This window comes from Phyllobates terribilis, unplaced genomic scaffold (assembly GCF_046119375.1).
Source record: "Phyllobates terribilis strain yellow unplaced genomic scaffold, ASM4611937v1 Scaffold_12__6_contigs__length_324123572, whole genome shotgun sequence".
In the NCBI taxonomy this organism is placed as follows: Eukaryota; Metazoa; Chordata; class Amphibia; order Anura; family Dendrobatidae; genus Phyllobates; species Phyllobates terribilis.
This window is the reverse complement of record NW_027362772.1, coordinates 16,968,015-16,992,612: the sequence shown is the minus strand read 5'-3', so window position 1 is coordinate 16,992,612 and position 24,598 is coordinate 16,968,015. Positions and strand designations below refer to the sequence as shown.

Below are 24,598 nucleotides of genomic sequence, written 5' to 3'. Positions count from 1 at the left end.
CAATTATCTCTCTTAGAAAAGCTCTGGAAGAAGCCAATCCATAAGGAAAACATCCAAAGCAGGATATCCGCACCACCAGCCCCTGGTAACCTGCCGATCGCCAATCCAATAGCAGGTACAATATCACCCACTCAAAGATTGGCCAACAACTGACCACTGAACACCACTATTCACAGTTCTAATTATTTGTCCTCTACCTCAGGTACCAATTGTTCTCTATCCCAGGTACCATTATAATTCATCGCCAATAAAGCGCCCTACCCGCTGCCAGGATTAACCTACCCTTCACAGCAGGTAACCTAGAAAAAACCAAAACAATCACAATACATCTCCATTTATCAAACCTAATACCTATTATCTTTCCTACTAGGTCTACGTGTCTCTACCTCTCAGCCCATTGACTTCAACCTAACTACCTCAAGAACCTGAGGAGCATATGCTATATCTTTTAACTATACTTCTATTTTATTATATAAACCACTTGTTTTTATTTTCCATATTGTCTATCCCTTTGATATCATTGTATATAATTTTTTAGGTGCTTTTTAACAAAATACTTTCTAATTCCACTTGTCTCTTTCAATAAAAGTATTTATATACAAAGAACACCTTCTCCCGATTTTCCTTCACTACGGCTAGCGCGAATTTATACTCTAAACGAATAGTTCTTCTACATTATGGACACCCAGTGGTTCCCTGTCCACAAATTCGCTGCCATTGTTAGTGACCAGCCTAATAGCGCCTCCTTTACCCAAACCTACAATCTCTGGGAACTCCTTCAAGATTGTTGGAAGACCATTTCCGGTGACTACCTCTTGAAGCTCATCAAGAGAATGCCAAGAGTGTGCAAAGCAGTCATCAAAGCAAAAGGTGGCTACTTTGAAGAACCTAGAATATAAGACATATTTTTAGCTATTTCACACTTTTTTGTTAAGTATATAATTCCACATGTGTTAATTCATAGTTTTGATGCCTTCAGTGTGAATGTACAATTTTCATAGTCATGAAAATACAGAAAAATCTTTAAATGTGAAGGTGTGTCCAAACTTTTCGTCTGTACTGTATACGTTGTCAGAAAATACTGCCATTTCTGGCCTCCGTTCCAAATTTTTTTTCACTGTGTCTGCGAAGTTTTTGACACTAGTTTGCTGTTCAAACTACTTACCTACAGGCCAGGTGTTTAAAACTCTGTTTTCTCCGTCACACGGATCACATATATGTTGTCAGAAAATACTGCCATTTCTGGCCTCCATTAAAAATTTCCTTCAGTGTGTCAGTAAAGCAATTGACACCAGTTTGCTGTTCAAACTACTTACCTACAGGCCAAGTATTTAAAAATGTGGTTTGTCCATCACACGGATCACATATAAGTTCGCTCCAAACACAGTCATTTGTAGTGAGCGTGGAAGATACTGTCCTCCATTTAAAATGGGCAAGGCACGTGGCAAGGGACGGGGAACTGGACGTGATGGTGATGGTGCATGCAGAGGCCGAGGCCGTGGGCAAGCTGAAATTGTGCCACAATAAACACCCACATCTTCTCGCCCGACCTTCCAGTCCCAATTCCTAGGGGACCGCAGCATACCACTATTGAACCCAGAGCTGTGTCAAAAGGTTGTTGGTTGGATAGTGGATAATGCTTCCAGTCACTTAGATACCACCACCACCCTGTCTTCCACACGGTCAAGTCTCAGTAGCCGTGAGTCTGGACTGCATATTCCTCACCCCGATCCTCCTTCCTCCCACCATGCCGAGTACCCAGAGACAACCGATCCCACACTTGGACATTCTGAAGAGCTGTTCAGTTTTCCATTTATAGATTCGTGCCTCTCGCCCGGTCCACTTGAAGCGGGGAAAGAGGAGATCGCATGTAGCAATGCCCGAATATTTGAGCATCCAAGTCACACGAAGGCGATGGTGGGAAAGTGTCACAAGAGGTGGACGATGATGAGACACAATTGCCAGAAAGTCAGGAGGAGGACCAGGTGCGGAAGTGGAAGACGAGGTGGTGGATGATATAGTAATTGACCCAACCTGGCAGGAGGACATGCAGAGCGAGGACAGCAGCATACATGGGGAGGGAGGCAGAGCACCCCAACAGTCCAGAAGAAACAGTGTGGTGGCTGCAGACAGAAGGCAGGCAACCGTTCCCCGTAACACCACCACACAGGAAGTTGCCAGTACAACTGTTAAGTCTTCCCGAGTCTGGTTGTTTTTTAAAGACTCTGCCGATAACCCCAAAAAGGCCATTTGCACAACCTGCCAGGCCAGCATCAGCAGGGGTGGCAAAACGACCAGTCTGACCACCACCAGGATGATCAGGCACCTGGCAGCAAAGCACCCGACTTTGTAGGCCAAACTCCAGGGTCCAGGAACAGTGTCTGCTGATGGCACCATTGCTTCTTCTGGTGTTGTGTATGCATGCCAATTCCCTATCCATGGTGCATGCGAAGATGCCTCCTGCCCTGCACCTGTCGTTGCACACTCTCAAGTAGCAGCATCAGGAAGCACGTCCATGTCCTTGTCCCAATGCAGCGTTCAGTTGTCCATACCCCAGTCCTTGGAACGCAAGCGCAAATATGCAGCCAATGCCCCACAGGCCGCACTACTAAAGTCTCACATTTTACAAATGCTTGCACTCGAAATGTTGCCTTTTAGGCTCGTGGAGACGGAAGCATTCTACAACCTGATGGCGGCAGCGGTCCCTCGGTACTCGGTCCCCAGCCGCCACTATATCTCCCGGTGTGCCGTCCCCCCATTACACAAGCACGTGTCCCAAAACATTAGCCGTGCCCTCAACAACGAAGTTACCGGGAAAGCTCACCTAACCACAGACACGTGGAAAAGTGCTTGTGGGCTGGGACAGTACATCTCGCTGATGGCACACTGGTTAACATAGTGAAAGCTGGTACCCAGTCGGACCTTGGGATGGAACACGTCCTCCCAATGCCAAGGATTGCGGGCCCTAGGTAAATCAGGGTTGCCCCCATGGTCTACAGCTCCTGCACCTCATCCTCCTCAGCCTCCTCCTCCTCTTAAGCCTCCATCTCTGAAATGACCACATCAGTCACAAGCTGGAAACACTGCAGCACTGCCTCGGCCAAGCGGCAACAGGCTGTGCTGAAGCTAATATGCTTAGGTGACAAACCACACAATGCTGAAGAGTTGTGGACAGCTCTGAAAGAGCAGGAAGATCTGTGGCTCACACCGCTGAACCTACAGCCTGGCATGGTCGTGTGTGACAATGGCCGGGACCTGGTAGCGGCTCTCAGGTGAGGCGAGCTCACACACTTAGCAGGCCTGGCCCATGTGCTTAACCTCGTGGTTCAGCGGTTTCTCAAATCCTACCCGGAGCTTCCGGATATGCTTGTTAAAGTACGCCGCCTGTGTGCCCATTTTAGAAAGTCACCTACAGCTTCCGCCACCCTTGCCGTGTTTCAGCAGCGTTTGCAGCTTCCGGCTCACAGACTGGTGTGTGATGTCCCCACACGTTGGAACTCTACACTGCGGATGTTGGGAAGGATTTGTGAGAAGAAGAGGGCAGTTGTTGAGTACCAGCATCAACAAGGCCGTCGGTATTCAATTCAGACTTCACACATAAGACCTCAGGAGTGGACATGGATGTCAGACATATGTACCATCTTCCAAAACTTTGAGGACTCCATCAAGATGGTGAGCGGCGATGACGCCATAAATAGCGTTACCATCCAGATTCTCTGTCTTCTGAAACTCTCTCTGCTCACAATCAAAGAGGATGCATTGCAGGCGGAGCACAATGAGATGGAGCAAGGAACCATACAGGGTGATATTACACAGCACAGCCTCATTTCATCCCAACATGGATTGGGTGACAATGAGGAAGACGAGGAGGAGGAGGAAGAACAGGAGCTAGTTTCATGCACTATAGACGGTACTACCTGCACAGCTGTCATACCGTCTGTTCAGCGTGGATGGCCAGAGGACAGAGAGGAGGAGGAGTAGGAGGAGAGCATGGTCAGTCATCCTCTTGGTGAGGACACGGAAGTCTTGCCTGTTAGTAGTCTGGCACGCATGGCTGAGTTTAGAGAGAATTTTATATCTCTTATTCCTGAGGCGGACAGGTCTACAAAAATGAGGCTGTACCAGAAGGCCCTTGTTGCGGAACTATTAAAAAAATTCCCATCTGAAAACGCTGGCGGCAGAGGGCACACTTCGTTGGACAACCAAGGAGTACAGGCGAGAGAGACACAACTTCAATCCAGCAGAGGCAGGGGAACACTGTCAAAGTTCTGGGAGAGATTTCTCAGCCCCTCCCATCGCACAGGCCCTGAGGCGCGGGGTACTCTCACAAGGATAGCAAAGTTTGGGAAGATGCTGAGGGAGTACCTTGCTGACCGTACCAACGTCCTCCGTGATTCCGCTGTGCCTTATAATTATTGGGTATCCAAGCTGAACACGTGCAATGAACTGGCTCTCTATGCCTTGGAGGTCCTGACCTGCCCTGCCGACAGCATTTTATCAGAGCGGGTTTTTAGTGCCTTTGGTGGAATTATAACTGATAAGCGCATCCGCCTGTCAACTGAAAATGCTGACAGGCTGACTCCTATAAAAATGAACAAGGGCTGGATTGGGCCAGACTTCTCAACACCACCGAATGATAGCAGTGTAACATAAAGTCAAATCCAGTGTCTTTTCTTAGGAGGTGTATTCCCATGCACCTCTTTACACCCACACGTGGGTATACGCTTCCTAATTTTGGCTATTTGCTCTTGTCCTCCTTCTTCTCCTCATCCTTCACCACCATATCACCAGGATGACCGTGGTCCGTGATGCAAGACCCACATAATTTTTTTAAAGGGCATTTATGATGCCCGTAAAAAAAAATAATTATACAGTATGTTCATGTATACCTCCCAGGGGTAAATGTTTGTCAGCCCATACACTTAGTGCATGGGCATTACAAGTATAGGAGGCCCGCTCCTTTCTAATGGGAACATTTTTTATGAGGCCCTCCTCCACATCTCTTCCAAGGGGCATTGGAGTGCCTCCAAATTTTTGGCAACCCTTGCATCCACTGCTTAGGTCAACACTATGGGAGACCCACTTCCTAATAATGGGAACATTGTTTTCAGAAGGACCTCTGACCTCCATGTCTCTTCCAAGGGGCATTGAAGTGCTTCTAAATTTTTGGCAACCCTTGCACTCACTGCATAGGCAAACACAATGGGAGACCTACTTCCTAATAATGGGAACATTGTTTTAAGGAGCTCCTCCTCTAAGTCTCTTCATAGGGGTATTGGGGTGCATCCAAATTTTCAAAGTGGTATTGGGGTGCATCCAAATTTTAGGCAGCCCTGGCACTTACTGCATACGCAAAAACAGTATAGGAGACCCACTCTTTAGTAATGGGAACAATAAAACATAGCCGGCTGATGGCTCTCTAAGAATAGTGAGGGCTGACTGCTGGTCCTTTAAGAATAGTAAAGGCCTCCTGATGGCTCTATAAAAATAGGCTTTGTGACTTTCAGAGTCCCTCCTTCATAAATAAAACATGATGTGTCTGATGATGTCTCACACACCACATGGCCAGATAAGGTTGTAAAATGTTAAAACAACATTTCCCGGTGAATGCGTTTGTCACGGTTGAATGCAATGCAAAAGTGCAACAGCGCATCAAAAACGTTATGTGTGAACATAGCCCAAGGTGTGGAGGAGCATTTTTGTTTTTGGTTATTTATTTTGCTTTATATACAAGTCATTACCCTGGAAAGGATGTTCCTTAACATATTTCCCAGGAAAATCCATTTTGGTTTCATTTTTGTATGTTTTATTGTGAGTCCATAAAAGTGGCATAATATCTCTGACAACTTTGTTGACAGCACTGACCTGGGAGTCAGAAATGCTTCCAGGGGTCTTCCCCATGCTGTTCCCATGTCATTTTAGCACTGTTCCCAACGATTTGGGCAATTTTTAGGCCCTCTGCAGACCGCCGGGGGAGCCAACTGAAAAATGCTCGAGTTTCCCATAGACTTACATTGGGCCCGTTGCTTGGGTCGAGCACCCGAGTATTCCAGTGTGCTCGACCTGAGCAACGAGTACCCGAGCATTTTAGTGCTCGCTCATCACTAGTAGTTACGCTTCAATTAAAACAAAACAAAATATTAATCTCATCAAATCCATCTATTTTCTAATGAAACCTTCGTGTTTACCGGATGTTTTTGTTAAAGTAGCGGAAAATAAATATTTTTGTTGACTTAAACACTCACCCTTCTTTTCAGGAAACATCGAAGGCTTTTCAGGAAATCCAGCTATAAAAGTTAAAGATAATTAATTCATTGGCTTTCGACTTTAACACTGATATATTTAGTGATGGAGCCCCCCGGGTCCCTGCACTGCAATACAAGCAGTGGCCAATCAGAGGCCGGCAGAAGACATTGGCATGCCAGTTACTGGGGACGTATGGCAGTGACGTCATTCCCTGCCCGTTGCTCTACGCTGAAGTCAGCTATAGTGAAGGATGATGCGTGTCGTGGGAGTAGAGGAGGGTGAGTTTATTTTTTTATGCGTGTAAGAACAGCTGCAAATGGGGGACATATATACCAGGATGAGCCCAGGATGGGGGACATATATACCAGGAAAACGGAAATATATACCAAGATGTGAGACATTTATCAGGATGGGAGACACATATACCAGGATGGTGAACATATATACCAAGATGAGAGACATATATATTAGGATGGGGGACATATATACCAGGAAGAGGGATATATATACCAGCATGGGAGACATATATAGCTGGATGGGAGACATACAGTATATACTAGGATGGGAGACATATATACAAGGATGGGAGACATATATACCAGGATGGGGAACATGTATACCAGGAAGAGGGATATATATATATACATATATATATACCAGGATGGGAGACATATATTCCAGGAAGAGGGATATATATACCAGGATGGGAGACATATATACCAGGAAGAGGAATATATATACCAGGATGGGAGACATATATACCAGGAAGAGGGCTATATATATACCAGGATGGGAGACATATATACCAGGATGGGGGACATGTATACCAGGAAGAGGGAGATATATACCAGGATGGGAGACATATATACCAGGATGGGAGACATATATACCAGGAAGAGAGATATATATACCAGGATGGGAGACATATATACCAGAATGGGAGACATATATATCAGGAAGAGGGATATCTACACCAGGAAGAGGGATATATATGCCAGGATGGGAGACATATATACCAGGATGGGAGACATATATACCAGGATGGGGGACATGTATACCAGGAAGAGGGAGATATATACCAGGATAGGAGACATATAAACCAGGAAGAGAGATATATATACCAGGATTGGAGACATATATACCAGGATGGGAGACATATATACCAGGAAGAGGGATATATATATATATACCAGGATGGGAGACATATATACCAGGAAGAGATATATATACCAGGATGGGAGACATATATACCAGGATGGGAGACATGTATACCAGGAAAAGGGATATATATACCAGGATGGGGGACATGTATACCAGGATGGGAGACATATATACCAGGATGGGCGACATATATACCAGGATGGGGGACATATATACCAGGATGAGCACAGGATTGGACACATATATACCAGGAAGGGAGAAATATATACCAAGATGGGAGACATATATCAGGATGGGGGACATATATACCAGGAAGAGGGATATATCTATATACCAGGATGGGAGAAATACAGTATATACTAGGATGGGGTACATATATACCAGGATAGGAGACATATATACCAGGATGGGGGACATATATACCAGGATGGGGGACATATATACCAGGATGGGAGATATATATATCAGGATGGGCCCAGGATGGGGACAATCTACATATATAATCGTCTAATTCTGTCTGTTTGTCTGTAACGGAAATCCCGCATCGCTGATTGGTCGCGCCAGCCACCTGTGACCAATCAGCGACAGGCGCAGTCCGGCTGTGAATTGGCGCAGGACTTGAACCACGCTTCGCTGATTGGTCGCAGCCAGCCGGCCGCGACCAATCTGCGATATTGGCGCGGCTACTTTAAATTAACCCCCCAATGTATCCCCCCGGGACCCTTAATGAATTTCGGAAATACCTAATGTTGCCAATACTGCCTGTTCGCGGCGCTATCGCTTACCACGCACAGGCAGCACATGACCCCCGGCTGCAGCCGGCTCTTGCTTCCGCTGACGTCACGACTATTTGTGGCTGCAGCCAGGGGTCTCCTGTTCCGCGTTCCACAGTGAGTGACAGGTTGTGGGTGGGGTTATCCCCCATCGCGTCACACCCGGCATCCACCGCGCGCTCTCTCAATGAATGGATGCGATGGGGGATAACCACGCCCACAACCTGTCACTCACCGTGCAACGTGGAACAGAAGACCGCCAGTCTCAGCGCGACGTAGTTCACTCACGTTTACTGAACACGTTCTGTCAGTCACAGTGCCACATAGTTCACTCACATTTACTGAACACGTTCTGTCAGTCACAGTGCCACATAGTTCACTCACGTTTACTGAACACGTTCTGTCAGTCACAGTGCCACGTAGTTCACTCACGTTTACTGAACACTTTCTGTCAGTCACAGTGCCACATGGTTCACTCACGTTTACTGAACACGTTCTGTCAGTCACAGTGCCAAGTAGTTCACTCACGTTTACTTGACACGTTCTGTCAGTCACTGTGCCACGTAGTTCACTCACGTTTACTTGACACGTTCTGTCAGTCACAGTGCCAAGTAGTTCACTCACGTTTACTGAACACGTTCTGTCAGTCACAGTGCCACGTAGTTCACTCATGTTTACTGAACACGTTCTGTCAGTCACAGTGCCACGTAGTTCACGTTTACTGAACACGTTCTGTCAGTCACAGTGCCACGTAGTTCACTCACATTTACTGGACTTGTTCTGTCAGTCACAGTGCCACGTAGCTCACTCACATTTACTGAACACGTTCTGTCAGTCACAGTGCCACATAGTTCACTCACGTTTACTGGACATGTTCTGTCAGTCACAGTGCCACGTAGTTCACGTTTACTGAACACGTTCTGTCAGTCACTGTGCCACGTAGTTCACATTTACTTGACACGTTCTGTCAGTCACAGTGCCACGTAGTTCACTCATGTTTACTGGACGTGTTCTGTCAGTCACAGTGCCACGTAGTTCACTCACGTTTACTGGACGTGTTCTGTCAGTCACAGTGCCACGTAGTTCACTCACGTTTACTGGACATGTTCTGTCAGTCACAGTGCCACGTAGTTCATGTTTACTGAACACGTTCTGTCAGTCACAGTGCCACGTAGTCCACTCATGTTTACTGGACACGTTCTGTCAGTCACAGTGCCACGTAGTTCACTCACGTTTACTGAACATGTTCTGTCAGTCACAGTGGCACGTAGTTCATGTTTGCTGAACACGTTCTGTCAGTCACAGTGGCACGTAGTTCATGTTTACTGAACACGTTCTGTCAGTCACAGTGCCACGTAGTTCACTCACATTTACTGAACATGTTCTGTCAGTCACAGTGCCACATAGTTCACTCACGTTTACTGGACGTGTTCTGTCAGTGAAAGTGCCACGTAGTTCACTCACGTTTACTGGACATGTTCTGTCAGTCATAGTGCCACGTAGTTCATGTTTACTGAACACGTTCTGTCAGTCACAGTGCCACGTAGTTCACTCACGTTTACTGGACACGTTCTGTCAGTCACAGTGCCATGTAGTTCACTCACGTTTACTGGACATGTTCTGTGAGCCACAGTGCCACGTAGTTCACGTTTACTTAACACGTTCTGTCAGTCACAGTGCCACGTAGTTCACTCACATTTACTGAACATGTTCTGTCAGTCACAGTGTCACGTAGTTCACTCACGTTTACTGGACGTGTTCTGTCAGTCACAGTGCCACGTAGTTCACTCACGTTTACTGGACGTGTTCTGTCAGTCACAGTGCCACGTAGTTCACTCACGTTTACTGGACATGTTCTGTCAGTCACAGTGGCACGTAGTTCATGTTTGCTGAACACGTTCTGTCAGTCACAGTGGCACGTAGTTCATGTTTACTGAACACGTTCTGTCAGTCACAGTGCCACGTAGTTCACTCACATTTACTGAACATGTTCTGTCAGTCACAGTGCCACATAGTTCACTCACGTTTACTGGACGTGTTCTGTCAGTCACAGTGCCACGTAGTTCACTCCCGTTTACTGGACATGTTCTGTCAGTCATAGTGCCACGTAGTTCATGTTTACTGAACACGTTCTGTCAGTCACAGTGCCACGTAGTTCACTCACGTTTACTGGACACGTTCTGTCAGTCACAGTGCCATGTAGTTCACTCACGTTTACTGGACATGTTCTGTCAGCCACAGTGCCACATAGTTCACGTTTACTGAACACGTTCTGTCAGTCACAGTGCCACGTAGTTCACTCACATTTACTGAACATGTTCTGTCAGTCACAGTGTCACGTAGTTCACTCACGTTTACTGGACGTGTTCTGTCAGTCACAGTGCCACGTAGTTCACTCACGTTTACTGGACATGTTCTGTCAGTCACAGTGCCACGTAGTTCATGTTTACTGAACACGTTCTGTCGGTCACAGTGCCACGTAGTTCACTCACGTTTACTGGACACGTTCTGTCAGTCACAGTGCCACGTAGTTCACTCACGTTTACTGAACATGTTCTGTCAGTCACAGTGCCATGTAGTTCATGTTTACTGAACACGTTCTGTCAGTCTCAGTGCCACGTAGTTCACTCACGTTTACTGAACACGTTCTGTCAGTCACAGTGCCACGTAGTTCACTCACATTTACTGGACTCGTTCTGTCAGTCACAGTGCCACGTAGTTCACTCACGTTTACTGGACGTGTTCTGTCAGTCACAGTGAAACATAGTTCTCTCACGTTTACTGAACATGTTCTGTCAGTCACAGTGCCACGTAGTTCATGTTTACTGAACACGTTCTGTCAGTCACAGTGCCACGTAGTTCACTCACGTTTACTGAACATGTTCTGTCAGTCACAGTGCCACGTAGTTCATGTTTACTGAACACGTTCTGTCAGTCACAGTGCCACGTAGTTCACTCACGTTTACTGAACACGTTCTGTCAGTCACAGTGCCACATAGTTCACTCACATTTACTGGACACGTTCTGTCAGTCACAGTGCCACGTAGTTCACTCACATTTACTGGACGTGTTCTGTCAGTCACAGTGCCACGTAGTTCATGTTTACTGAACACGTTCTGTCGGTCACAGTGCCACGTAGTTCACTCACGTTTACTGAACATGTTCTGTCAGTCACAGTGCCACGTAGTTCATGTTTACTGAACACGTTCTGTCAGTCACAGTGCCACGTAGTTCACTCACGTTTACTGAACACGTTCTGTCAGTCACAGTGCCACATAGTTCACTCACATTTACTGGACACGTTCTGTCAGTCACAGTGCCACGTAGTTCACTCACATTTACTGGACACGTTCTGTCAGTCACAGTGCCACATAGTTAACTCACGTTTACTGAACACGTTCTGTCAGTCACAGTGCCCCGTAGTTCATGTTTACTGAACACGTTCTGTCAGTCACAGTGCCACGTAGTTCACTCACGTTTACTGAACACGTTCTGTCAGTCACAGTGCCTCATAGTTCACTCACATTTACTGGACAAGTTCTGTCAGTCACAGTGCCACATAGTTCACTCACATTTACTGGACACGTTCTGTCAGTCACAGTGCCACATAGTTCAGTCTCATTTACTGGACACGTTCTGTCAGTCACAGTGCCACATAGTTCACTCACATTTACTGGACACGTTCTGTCAGTCACAGTGCCACATAGTTCACTCACATTTACTGGACACGTTCTGTCAGTCACAGTGCCACATAGTTCACTCACATTTACTGGACACGTTCTGTCAGTCACAGTGCCACATAGTTCACTCACATTTACTGGACACGTTCTGTCAGTCACAGTGCCACGTAGTTCATGTTTACTGAACACGTTCTGTCAGTCACAGTGCCCCGTTGTTGACTCACGTTTACTGAACACGTTCTGTCAGTCACAGTGCCACGTAGTTCATGTTTACTGAACACGTTCTGTCAGTCACAGTGCCACGCAGTTCACTCACGTTTACTGAACACGTTCTGTCAGTCACAGTGCCACGTAGTTCACTCACGTTTACTGAACATGTTCTGTCAGTCACAGTGCCACGTAGTTCATGTTTACTGAACACGTTCTGTCAGTCACAGTGCCACGTAGTTCACTCACGTTTACTGAACACGTTCTGTCAGTCACAGTGCCACGTAGTTCACTCACATTTACTGGACACGTTCTGTCAGTCACAGTGCCACGTAGTTCATGTTTACTGAACACGTTCTGTCAGTCACAGTGCCACGTAGTTCATGTTTACTGCTCACGTTCTGTCAGTCACAGTGCCACGTAGTTCATGTTTACTGAACACGTTCTGTCAGTCACAGTGCCACGTAGTTCATATTTACTGAACACGTTCTGTCAGTCACAGTGCCCCAAAGTTCACTCATGTTTACTGAACACGTTCTGTCAGTCACAGTGCCACGTAGTTCATGTTTACTGAACACGTTCTGTCAGTCACAGTGCCACGTAGTTCACTCACGTTTACTGAACACGTTCTGTCAGTCACAGTGCCACATAGTTCAGTCTCATTTACTGGACACGTTCTGTCAGTCACAGCGCGCTGAACTGATACTTCTTTACTGTATGCTATCACGATTTACGCTTCCTGTCTTCCAATGGGTCGTAAGCGAAAATACGCCAATGAGGATTACAGAATAAACTACATATTCTAGAATACCAGATGTGTTAGAGTCGGGCCACCATCTTGTTACTATATAATGGAGGGGGGGGGGCAACAAATCCTCTGGTGGGCCCTGGCTTCTCCTTCAGGTGAGTTCATAGTGAAAACCTTGCAGCTGCTATGGAGCTCTTGAGTGGGGGAGAAAGGTGGGCCCTCAGAAATCCTCTGGTGGGCCCAATGTTCTTCAGTCTGACACTGGCAACACGTATATCCTTATAGGATTTAAACGTTACAAGTATCCATACATCTGACCCACATGCAAGGTGGGGGATGGACCCAGGCCCAAATTTTGCATGGTGGGCCATTGGATTCTAGTTATACCACTAGAGATAGAACCTTACAAATCAAAATTCTACCCCCTGCAAAAAATAATAGCAAATACAAATGTTATCAATTTTGTTATTGCAACAGAATCCCAAGTGATTTACTCTTCTCAGAAGTTCACCTATGAACGGAGCACATGATCGTGAAGCTTTCCTCTTTGTTAACTTTTCCAATCGATTTTCTTTTTGTTTCTTTTTTTTTTTAGTCATTGTTCATTTTATTTTTTTTCTTTCATCACAGACTTCTGTCTTTCAAGTGTAATAATACGTTTACATAGACATTAGAAGGAATTCCTTCACAGATCGTTAGTATTAAGCTCATATCGTTGCTAATGTAGAAGTCTCATATACATAAACTTACTCCATTCTCTCAGGATCCAGTTCGGTATCTTCTTATGTCCAAGCCCATAAAATTCTCCTATTTTGACCAAAAATTAAGAGAAAAAAATAATAATTTTGTAAGAACAAAATATATAACAAACCTCAATAATTAAAAAAAAAAACTAAAAAGTAAACTTTTTATGTTCTGAAGATATGAAAATTGTGAATTAAACACCATGTCTATGCCAAAGTTTTCTAATATCCAAGTGACCCATGTGAGAAAGTAAATGCACCCTAAGTCTTAGCATTCATACTAACCATTAGTACGTACCAAATTTTAAGCATTCTCCATACTAGCATGTTTCCGCAATATTCAAGCTCTATGGGGCAGTAATAAGTCCCTACTAATGTTTCTTTGCACAGTCTCTCCTTTTCTCCTTTCAGACCCACTTTCTATAGACTGCTATAGTCATGTGTTTTAATTATGACTTGAACTTTTATTCCTCAGTGAAGACAGAACTGTAGACAGATTTGAGCAACGTTTCAGAGAGAATGATCACATCAACAAGAGATGAGGTGGAGGAACAGGCATTTTCTCTAGAAACAAATATTTCAAAGTTTCTTATCTTTACTTCTATTGTGATACAAATAAAACACATTTAAAAGTTACTCACCCTTTATTTCATTAAAGTTTATATCATATCCTAGATATGTTACACATTTACCTAAAAGAATTCAAATAAAATAATGTCAAAAATCCTGAAATTTGTATATAACTGATATAAGTTAGTCAGGATCAGTAATGCAATGTACAGTATGTACACAGTGACTACACCAGCAGAATAGTGAGTGCAGCTCTGGAGTATAATACAGGATGTAACTCAGGATCAGTAATGTAATGTATATACACAGTGACTCCACCAGCAGAATAGTGAGTGCAGCTCTGGAGTATAATACAGGATGTAACTCAGGATCAGTAATGTAATGAATGTACACAGTGACTGCACCAGCAGAATAGTGAGTGCAGCTCTGGAGTATAATGCAGGATGTAACTCAGGATCAGTACAGGATCAGTAATGTAATGTATGTACACCGTGACTGCACCAGCCGAATAGTGAGTGCAGCTCTGGAGTATAATGCAGGATGTAACTCAGGATCAGTAATGTAATGTATGTACACAGTGACTGCACCAGCAGAATAGTGAGTGCAGCTCTGGAGTATAATACAGGATGTAACTCAGGATCAGTAATGTAATGTATATACACAGTGACTCCACCAGCAGAATAGTGAGTGCAGCTCTGGAGTATAATACAGGATGTAACTCAGGATCAGTAATGTAATGAATGTACACAGTGACTGCACCAGCAGAATAGTGAGTGCAGCTCTGGAGTATAATGCAGGATGTAACTCAGGATCAGTACAGGATCAGTAATGTAATGTATGTACACCGTGACTGCACCAGCCGAATAGTGAGTGCAGCTCTGGAGTATAATGCATGATGTAACTCAGGATCAGTAATGTAATGTATGTACACAGTGACTGCACCAGCCGAATAGTGAGTGCAGCTCTGGAGTATAATGCATGATGTAACTCAGGATCAGTAATGTAATGTATGTACACAGTGACTGCACCAGCAGAATAGTGAGTGCAGCTCTGGAGTATAATACAGGATGTAACTCAGGATCAGTAATGTAATGTATGTACACAGTGACTCCACAAGCAGAATAGTGAGTGCAGCTCTGGAGTATAATACAGGATGTAACTCAGGATCAGTAATGTAATGTATGTACACAGTGACTGCACCAGCAGAATAGTGAGTGCAGCTCTGGAGTATAATGATGGATGTAACTCAAGATCAGTAATGTATGTACACAGTGACTGCACCAGCAGAATACTGAGTGCAGCTCTGGAGTATAATACAGGATGTAACTCAGGATCAGTAATGTAATGTATGTACTCAGTGACTGCACCAGCAGAATAGTGAGTGCAGCTCTGGAGTATAATACAGGATGTAACTCAGGATCAGTAATGTAATGTATGTACACAGTGACTGCACCAGCAGAATAGTGAGTGCAGCCCTGGAGCATAATACAGGAGGTAACGCAGGATCAGTAATGTAATGTATGTACACAGTGACTGCACCAGCAGAATAGTGAGTGCAGCCCTGGAGCATAATACAGGAGGTAACGCAGGATCAGTAATGTAATGTATGTACACAGTGACTGCACCAGCAGAATAGTGAGTGCAGCTCTGGAGTATAATACAGGATGTAACTCAGGATCAGTAATGTAATGTATGTACACAGTGACTGCACCAGCAGAACAGTGAGTGCAGCTCTGGAGTATAATGATGGATGTAACTCAGGATCAGTAATGTATGTACACAGTGACTGCACCAGCGGAATAGTGAGTGCAGCTCTGGAGTATAATGATGGATGTAACTCAGGATCAGTAATGTATGTATACAGTGACTGCACCAGCAGAATAGTGAGTGCAGCTCTGGAGCATAATACGGGATGTAACTCAGGATCAGTAATGTAATGTATGTACACAGTAACTGCACCAGCAGAATAGTGAGTGCAGCTCTGGAGTATAATACAGGATGTAACTCAGGATCAGTAATGTAATGTATGTACACAGTGATTGCACCAGCAGAATAGTGAGTGCAGCTCTGGAGTATAATACAGGATGTAACTCAGGATCTGTAATGTAATGTATGTACACAGTGACTGCACCAGCAGAATAGTGAGTGCAGCTCTGGAGTATAATACAGGATGTAACTCAGGATCAGTAATGTAATATATGTACACAGTGACTGCACCAGCAGTATAGTGAGTGCAGCTCTGGAGTATAATACAGGAGGTAACGCAGGATCAGTAATGTAATGTATGTACACAGTGACTGCACCAGCAGAATAGTGAGTACAGCTCTGGAGTATAATACAGGATGTAACTCAGGATCAGTACAGGATCAGTAATGTCATATATGTACACAGTGACTGCACCAGCAGAATAGTGAGTGCAGCTCTGAAGTATAATACAGGATGTAATTCAGGATCAGTAATGTAATGTATGTACACAATGACTGCACCAGCAGAACAGTGAGTGCAGCTCTGGAGTATAATACAGGATGTAACTCAGGATCAGTAATGTAATGTATGTACACAGTGACTGCGCCAGCAGAATAGTGAGTGCAGCTCTGGAGTATAATACAGGGTGTAAATCAGGATCAGTAATGTAATGTATGTACACAGTGACTGCACCAGCAGAATAGTGAGTGCAGCTCTGGAGTATAATACAGGATGTAACTCAGGATCAGTAATGTAATGTATGTACACAGTGACTGCACCAGCAGAATAGTGAGTGCAGCTCTGGGGTATAATGCAGGATGTAACTCAGGATCAGTACAGGATCAGTAATGTAATGTATGTACACCGTGACTGCACCAGCCGAATAGTGAGTGCAGCTCTGGAGTATAATGCAGGATGTAACTCAGGATCAGTAATGTAATGTATGTACACAGTGACTGCACCAGCAGAATAGTGAGTGCAGCTCTGGAGTATAATACAGGATGTAACTCAGGATCAGTAATGTAATGTATATACACAGTGACTCCACCAGCAGAATAGTGAGTGCAGCTCTGGAGTATAATACAGGATGTAACTCAGGATCAGTAATGTAATGAATGTACACAGTGACTGCACCAGCAGAATAGTGAGTGCAGCTCTGGAGTATAATGCAGGATGTAACTCAGGATCAGTACAGGATCAGTAATGTAATGTATGTACACCGTGACTGCACCAGCCGAATAGTGAGTGCAGCTCTGGAGTATAATGCAGGATGTAACTCAGGATCAGTAATGTAATGTATGTACACAGTGACTGCACCAGCAGAATAGTGAGTGCAGCTCTGGAGTATAATACAGGATGTAACTCAGGATCAGTAATGTAATGTATGTACACAGTGACTCCACAAGCAGAATAGTGAGTGCAGCTCTGGAGTATAATACAGGATGTAACTCAGGATCAGTAACGTAATGTATGTACACAGTGACTGCACCAGCAGAATAGTGAGTGCAGCTCTGGAGTATAATGCAGGATGTAACTCAGGATCAGTACAGGATCAGTAATGTAATGTATGTACACCGTGACTGCACCAGCCGAATAGTGAGTGCAGCTCTGGAGTATAATGCAGGATGTAACTCAGGATCAGTAATGTAATGTATGTACACAGTGACTGCACCAGCAGAATAGTGAGTGCAGCTCTGGAGTATAATGATGGATGTAACTCAGGATCAGTAATGTATGTACACAGTGACTGCACCAGCAGAATAGTGAGTGCAGCTCTGGAGTATAATACAGGATGTAACTCAGGATCAGTAATGTAATGTATGTACTCAGTGACTGCACCAGCAGAATAGTGAGTGCAGCTCTGGAGTATAATACAGGATGTAACTCAGGATCAGTAATGTAATGTATGTACACAGTGACTGCACCAGCAGAATAGTGAGTGCAGCCCTGGAGCATAATACAGGAGGTAACGCAGGATCAGTAATGTAATGTATGTACACAGTGACTGCACCAGCAGAATAGTGAGCGCAGCCCTGGAGCATAATACAGGAGGTAACGCAGGATCAGTAATGTAATGTATGTACACAGTGACTGCACCAGCAGAATAGTGAGTGCAGCTCTGGAGTATAATACAGGATGTAACTCAGGATCAGTAATGTAATGTATGTACACAGTGACTGCACCAGCAGAACAGTGAGTGCAGCTCTGGAGTATAATGATGGATGTAACTCAGGATCAGTAATGTATGTACACAGTGACTGCACCAGCAGAATAGTGAGTGCAGCTCTGGAGTATAATGATGGATGTAACTCAGGATCAGTAATGTATGTATACAGTGACTGCACCAGCAGAATAGTGAGTGCAGCTCTGGAGCATAATACAGGATGTAACTCAGGATCAGTAATGTAATGTATGTACACAGTAACTGCACCAGCAGAATAGTGAGTGCAGCTCTGGAGTATAATACAGGATGTAACTCAGGATCAGTAATGTAATGTATGTACACAGTGATTGCACCAGCAGAATAGTGAGTGCAGCTCTGGAGTATAATACAGGATGTAACTCAGGATCTGTAATGTAATGTATGTACACAGTGACTGCACCAGCAGAATAGTGAGTGCAGCTCTGGAGTATAATACAGGATGTAACTCAGGATCAGTAATGTAATGTATGTACACAGTGACTGCACCAGCAGTAAAGTGAGTGCAGCTCTGGAGTATAATACAGGAGGTAACGCAGGATCAGTAATGTAATGTATGTACACAGTGACTGCACCAGCAGAATAGTGAGTGCAGCTCTGGAGTATAATACAGGATGTAACTCAGGATCAGTACAGGATCATTAATGTAATATATGTACACAGTGACTGCACCAGCAGAATAGTGAGTGCAGCTCTGGAGTATAATACAGGATGTAATTCAGGATCAGTAATGTAATGTATGTACACAATGACTGCACCAGCTGAACAGTGAGTGCAGCTCTGGAGTATAATACAGGATGTAACTCAGGATCAGTAATGTAATGTATGTACACAGTGACTGCGCCAGCAGAATAGTGAGTGCAGCTCTGGAGTATAATACAGGGTGTAAATCAGGATCAGTAATGTAATGTATGTACACAGTGACTGCACCAGCAGAATAGTGAGTGCAGCTCTGGAGTATAATACAGGATGTAACTCAGGATCAGTAATGTAATGTATGTACACAGTGACTGCACCAGCAGAATAGTGAGTGCAGCTCTGGGGTATAATACAGGATGTAACTCAGGATCAGTAATGTAATGTATGTACACAGTGACTGCACCAGCAGAATAGTGAGTGCAGCTCCGGAGGATAATACAGGATGTAACTCAGGATCAGTAATGTAATGTATGTACACAGTGACTACACCAGCAGAATAGTGAGTGCAGCTCTGGAGTATAATAAAAGATGTAACTCAGGATCAGTAATGTAATGTATGTACACAGTGACTGCACCAGCAGAATAGTGAGTGCAGCTCTGGAGTATAATACAGGATGTAACTCAGGATCAGTAATGTAATGTATGTACACAGTGACTTCACCAGCAGAATAGTGAGTGCAGCTTTGGAGGACGATAGAGGATCTAACTCAGGCAGTGGCGTATCGCCAATGGCGGCAGACCACGCCACTGCTATGGAGCCCGTGACCGCGGGGGGCCCATGAGCCAAGTGGCCCCAAGCAGCGGGGGGACCCAAGCAGCGTGGGGACGAGTTGTATAGGTGAGTATTGGTGGACAGTGGTGGGGGGGAGGGAGGTTGCAGCGGAGCGGAGCACATCACGTGTGTCCGCTGCTAAAGGGACATGAATATTCCCTCTTCTCCAATCCCATGGATGTGGAGAAGAGGGAATATTCATTCTCTTTAGTAGTGGGCCAGGCACGGAGGAGCACTGAGTGGCGGCTCCTGCTGACTGTGCCTGCTACTAAAGAGAATGAATATTCACGCATCTCCACGCCCATAGTCCTGGTGTGGAGAGGAGTGAATATGCCGGCAGCAGCAGCTCACCTCGGGATCTGAGAATGCACGTTGCTCAGATGCCGGCTTGAGCTGCAGCAGACAGGACGCAGCGCTGGAGCAGAGGTGAGGAAGGAAGGTGAGTATTAGTGTTTATTTTTTTTGTGTGTGCAGTGATTGGGGAATTGAGGGGGCCATGCATACCAGGATTGGGGGATTGAGGAGGCCACACATACCAGGATTGGGGGATTGAGGAGGCCACACATACCAGGATTGGGGGATTGAGGAGGCCACACATACCAGGAGGGGGATTGAGGAGGCCACACATACCAGGATTAAGGGATTGAAGAGGCCACACATACCAGGATTGGGGGATTGAGGAGGCCACACATACCAGGATTGGGGGATGAGGGGTGCCATACATACCAGGATTGGGGGATGAGGGGTGCCATACATTCCAGGATTGGGAAATTTACTATTAGCTGCTGCATTTCCCACCCTAGGCTTACACTCGAGTGAATACTTTTTTCCAGTTTTTTTGTAGTAAAATTAGGGGTCTCGGCTTATAATCGGGTCGGCTTATTTAAAATATATGGTATTTTAAAAATCAGCGAGTACGTGGTGCCCATAATACTGCCGGACTGTGGGGTGCATTATACTATATGGGGGCTGCATTTTACCCTATGGGGTGTGTAATATACTGTATGGAGGACTGTGGGGAGTGAATTATATTCTATGGAGAACCATGGGAAGTTCATTATACTATATGGAGGATTATGGGGGGCGCATTATACTATATGGAGGATTATCAGTGGCGTATTATACTATATGGAGGATTATCAGTGGCGTATTATACTATATGGAAGGCTATGTGGGGCCATTATAATATTTTGAGGGCTATGTGGGGGGCCATTATACTGTTTGGAGGGCTAGTGAAGGCCATTATACTGTATGTAAGCCCATTATAGTGTATGGAGGGCTCTGTGGGGGTCACTGTTGGGGGATCATACTGTGTTGGTGTCACCATACTTTGCCTTGGGAGTTGAAGTGGGGTACTGTAGGGTCATTATACTGTGCATGTGCAGACTAATGTGAAGGAATGCACCAGGGGGGTATCATACTGTGTTTGAGGGGCACTTTTGTTGGCATCACACTTTATGGGGAAATGAAAGAGGAATCGAGGACTTCAGCAGCAATTACTATGTAAAGGCTGGAAAGTTGTGAGATCTGCTCTTCTGTGACAAAGACAAATATTTATTTATTTATTTGGGGGGGGGCCCAATTAGAGCTTCTGCTATGGGGCCCCATGATTTCTATGTACGCCCGTGAACTCAGGATCAGTATTGTAATGTATGAGCACAGTGACTGCACCAGCAGAATAGTGAGTGCAGCTCTGGAGTATAATACAGGAGGTAACTCAGGATCAGTACAGGATCAGTATTGTAATATATGTACACAGTGACTGCACCAGCAGAATAGTGAGTGCAGCTCTGGAGTATAATACAGGATGTAACTCAGGATCAGTAATGTAATGTATGTACACAGTGACTGCACCAGCAGAATAGTGAGTGCAGCTCTGGAGTATAATACAGGAGGTACCTCAGGATCAGTAATGTAATGTATGTACACAGTGACTGCACAAGCAGAATAGTGAGAGCAGCTCTGGAGTATAATACAGGATGTAACTCAGGATTAGTGTTGAGCCAACCCCGTAGTGTTCGAGTTCGGTTCGGTTCGTCGAACACCTTCGAACACCGTTAAAACCAATGGCAGGCAAACAAAAACACATAGAAACACATAGAAAACACCTTCAAAGGTGTCCAAAAGCTGACAAACTGCTCAGAAGACACAACTAACACATGGAAAAGTGACAAGTACATATAGTCATGCGAAAAGAAAAGAGGTGGAGGAGTAAAAGGAGGGGGAGACACAGATATAGGCATGTCATGCCCTTCTAAAATCCAAAAAGTGAGAAGCCGAGACGGCCAGTCCGCTCCTGCCCGTGCCACCTCCGTGTTGCCGGGTTTGTGCCAGAGCCGCGGTGAACCCTGACGGCCAGCCCCCCTCTCCCAATACTGGTGCCTGTCCGCTGGTGGGTCGAGCGAGCCCCCCTGTGGTGGAGGCAGCTCTAAGCTTTTTAATTTAAATTGTCTCTCTAATTTGAATGAATACACTTTAAATCCATTTACAAGGATCTATTGGAGGGCAAGTCTCATGCCAGCAGCCGCGTAATTCCAGCTCCAGTAGCGTCCACTAAAGCTGCTGCAGTTAAAAAGCTTTTATAAGGATCGAGCTCAGCTGTCCACCGCAAGGCATCCTACTGCCAGTCCCAGCCCCTATGCCTTGGGGTGCCTCCTGATGCTCTTCACTGAGTATCCCATGGTCCCGAAGCATTTCCTTTGAAAAAATTAAGTGTCTAAACTACAGGTGGTGTAGCTTGCTTAACAGCCGGGATAATCCGCTGACTAGCAGACACTGCTACTAGGCACAAAGTATTTCCTGGGCTAGATGCAGTTAAAAATTTGTAATTAGATATTCTCGTTGGATGCTGAAAAAGCATTCCATAGAGTCTCCTGGCACGCCATATATGATTCTCTTAAAAAGCTTGGGGTAGGGGTCTAGGGGACCCTTTTATAGCCAAAATCACGGCCCTGTATCACAATACGTCACCTAGGCTGAAGATAAATGGAACTGAAGCACCCTGAGGGCTCGGTTGCTACAGAGGTATTGCACCTCACTCAGAGGTGTGATATCTCACTCTCAGGTAAGGATGGAGTGTGGATCAGGACCCGACACCTGCATGCATTACACCACATTGCCGTGGGGCAGGGCGACCAATATGCCTCTGAGATGGGCACGACAGTCCCTGTCCCTGGCTGGAGTGGGGGGAGGGAACACTGAGGAAGGGGAACCCTGTAGTGCAGGAGCAGGGAGGAAGCAGTTCCTGGGTGCATTGAGAAGGGAGTATAAAAGGTGGGCACCATCTTAGTTCAGTGCAGAGAAGTCTGAGCAGAAGTGGCAGGGAGCAGGGGCTCTGCATGAGCTCTGCTCCGGAGGGGGGCCTAGTAACAGAGGCCCAGGCCTGGAAGAGGGAGAAGGAAGGAAGAGGAGCGGAGAAGGCTCCAGGAACGAGGAATGAAGGGATCCCAGGGGTGCGGACGGGCGAGTCGCCACCGCACGCCCGAATCCACCTGCGTGGAGGGGTCAGGCCAAAGGGGGAGACCGGTCCCCGAAACTAGTGGAGGCAGGAAACGACCTTCAGCTAGAAACCGGAGGCTGTGACATTTTATGTGGCGCAGCCCCTCGCTACACCCGCTAGGAAGGCACCACATAGGGTCAGGGAAACTGGCGCCAAGTTTACCAAGAGGAGGCCCGAGGCAGCCGGACAGAAGGGTTGGTAAGAAAGGCCAGACAAAGGACACACAAAGGGGGTCCTGTGAAGGGCTCCAAAGTTATCTGGGAGTTGTCTGAGCCCCTCACCTGGTGAGCACAGTACCACGTGGGCAGCCGTTACCTGCAGACGTGGTCGGGATGATAAGAACTGTGAGTAAAGGCCCTGGACTGCATCACTGACTCCGTGTCGTTACTGCTGCTGCCCTGCACCATCACCCCCATCCTCCACATACACTGCCCTGAGGCTATACTCCTCCCGTGGGGAGTTATGCTACGCTCTGCTGCACCCACAACACCAGCCTCAGCGGTCTGCCCTGCAGCGGCGGTTCACTCTGACCGCAATCCACGGGTGGCGTAGTCGGACATTTAAACATCAAAACCACATAAATAGTTCCGCCACTGGTTTGACCACCCTGAGCCACGGAACCGGGTCGCCGCCACGAAGACTACAACCACCAGCATCCACCAAAAAGGGTCCGGCTCCGGGTGTCCCAAGGCCCAGGGGGTGCATCAGAACATTTTCATCACCTTTCACAATCACCAATGGGACAAGGCAGGGATGTCCTCTGTCCCCTCTCTTATACATCCTAGTGACGGAGCACCTGCTCTCATCAATTCGCCATAACCCCAATATTAGGTGGATTGAGGTGGGAGGCACCGAGTACAAGTGCTCTCTATTTGCTGATCATGTCCTAGTATATATCACTCAATCACATATATCCATCCCTGCTGTTATGGCTGAAATAGATCACTTTGTTACATGGTCAAATTTTAAAATCAATGCAGCGAAGTCTGAGGCCCTCGATGTCTCCCTCCCCAAATCCATATAGGATTCCATCCAGTCCAACTTTCCCTTTGCCTGGCCCTCACAGGGTATCAAATACTTAGGAATTCCTATTCATAGAGACCTCTCCCATCTATGTTATCTTAATTTTGGGCCCTTTATTGAACAACTCCATACAGACCACGGTTGGCAAGTTAGAACTGTAAGATTCACTACGTGAACCACTGGTGTTTTGTGGAAAAGCACATGTACACTGCGTTCCAAATTATTATGCAAAAAGTCTTTAGGAGTGATAAGGGAAGAATTTGTTTGTTTGTCAGTTAAACTCATTGATGGTGATGTGTGTCAGGGCTCTTT

The 24,598-nt window shown here is 45.7% G+C and overlaps 1 protein-coding gene across 50 annotated transcripts in view; it reads right to left on the bottom strand.

The window, feature by feature from the left end:
• The window catches only part of LOC141171932 (uncharacterized), a 152,485-nt gene that overhangs the window by 115,452 nt on the left and 12,435 nt on the right, over positions 1 to 24,598 (bottom strand). For all 50 annotated transcript variants that reach the window (XM_073655635.1, XM_073655633.1, XM_073655632.1 and 47 more), the window contains exons 4-6: positions 14,200 to 14,250; positions 13,566 to 13,622; positions 6,246 to 6,287 (exon numbers count right to left, since the gene is read on the bottom strand). In XM_073655635.1, the coding sequence (XP_073511736.1) occupies positions 6,246 to 6,287; positions 13,566 to 13,622; positions 14,200 to 14,250 (150 nt within the window). The remainder of the gene's footprint in view (positions 1 to 6,245; positions 6,288 to 13,565; positions 13,623 to 14,199; positions 14,251 to 24,598) is intronic.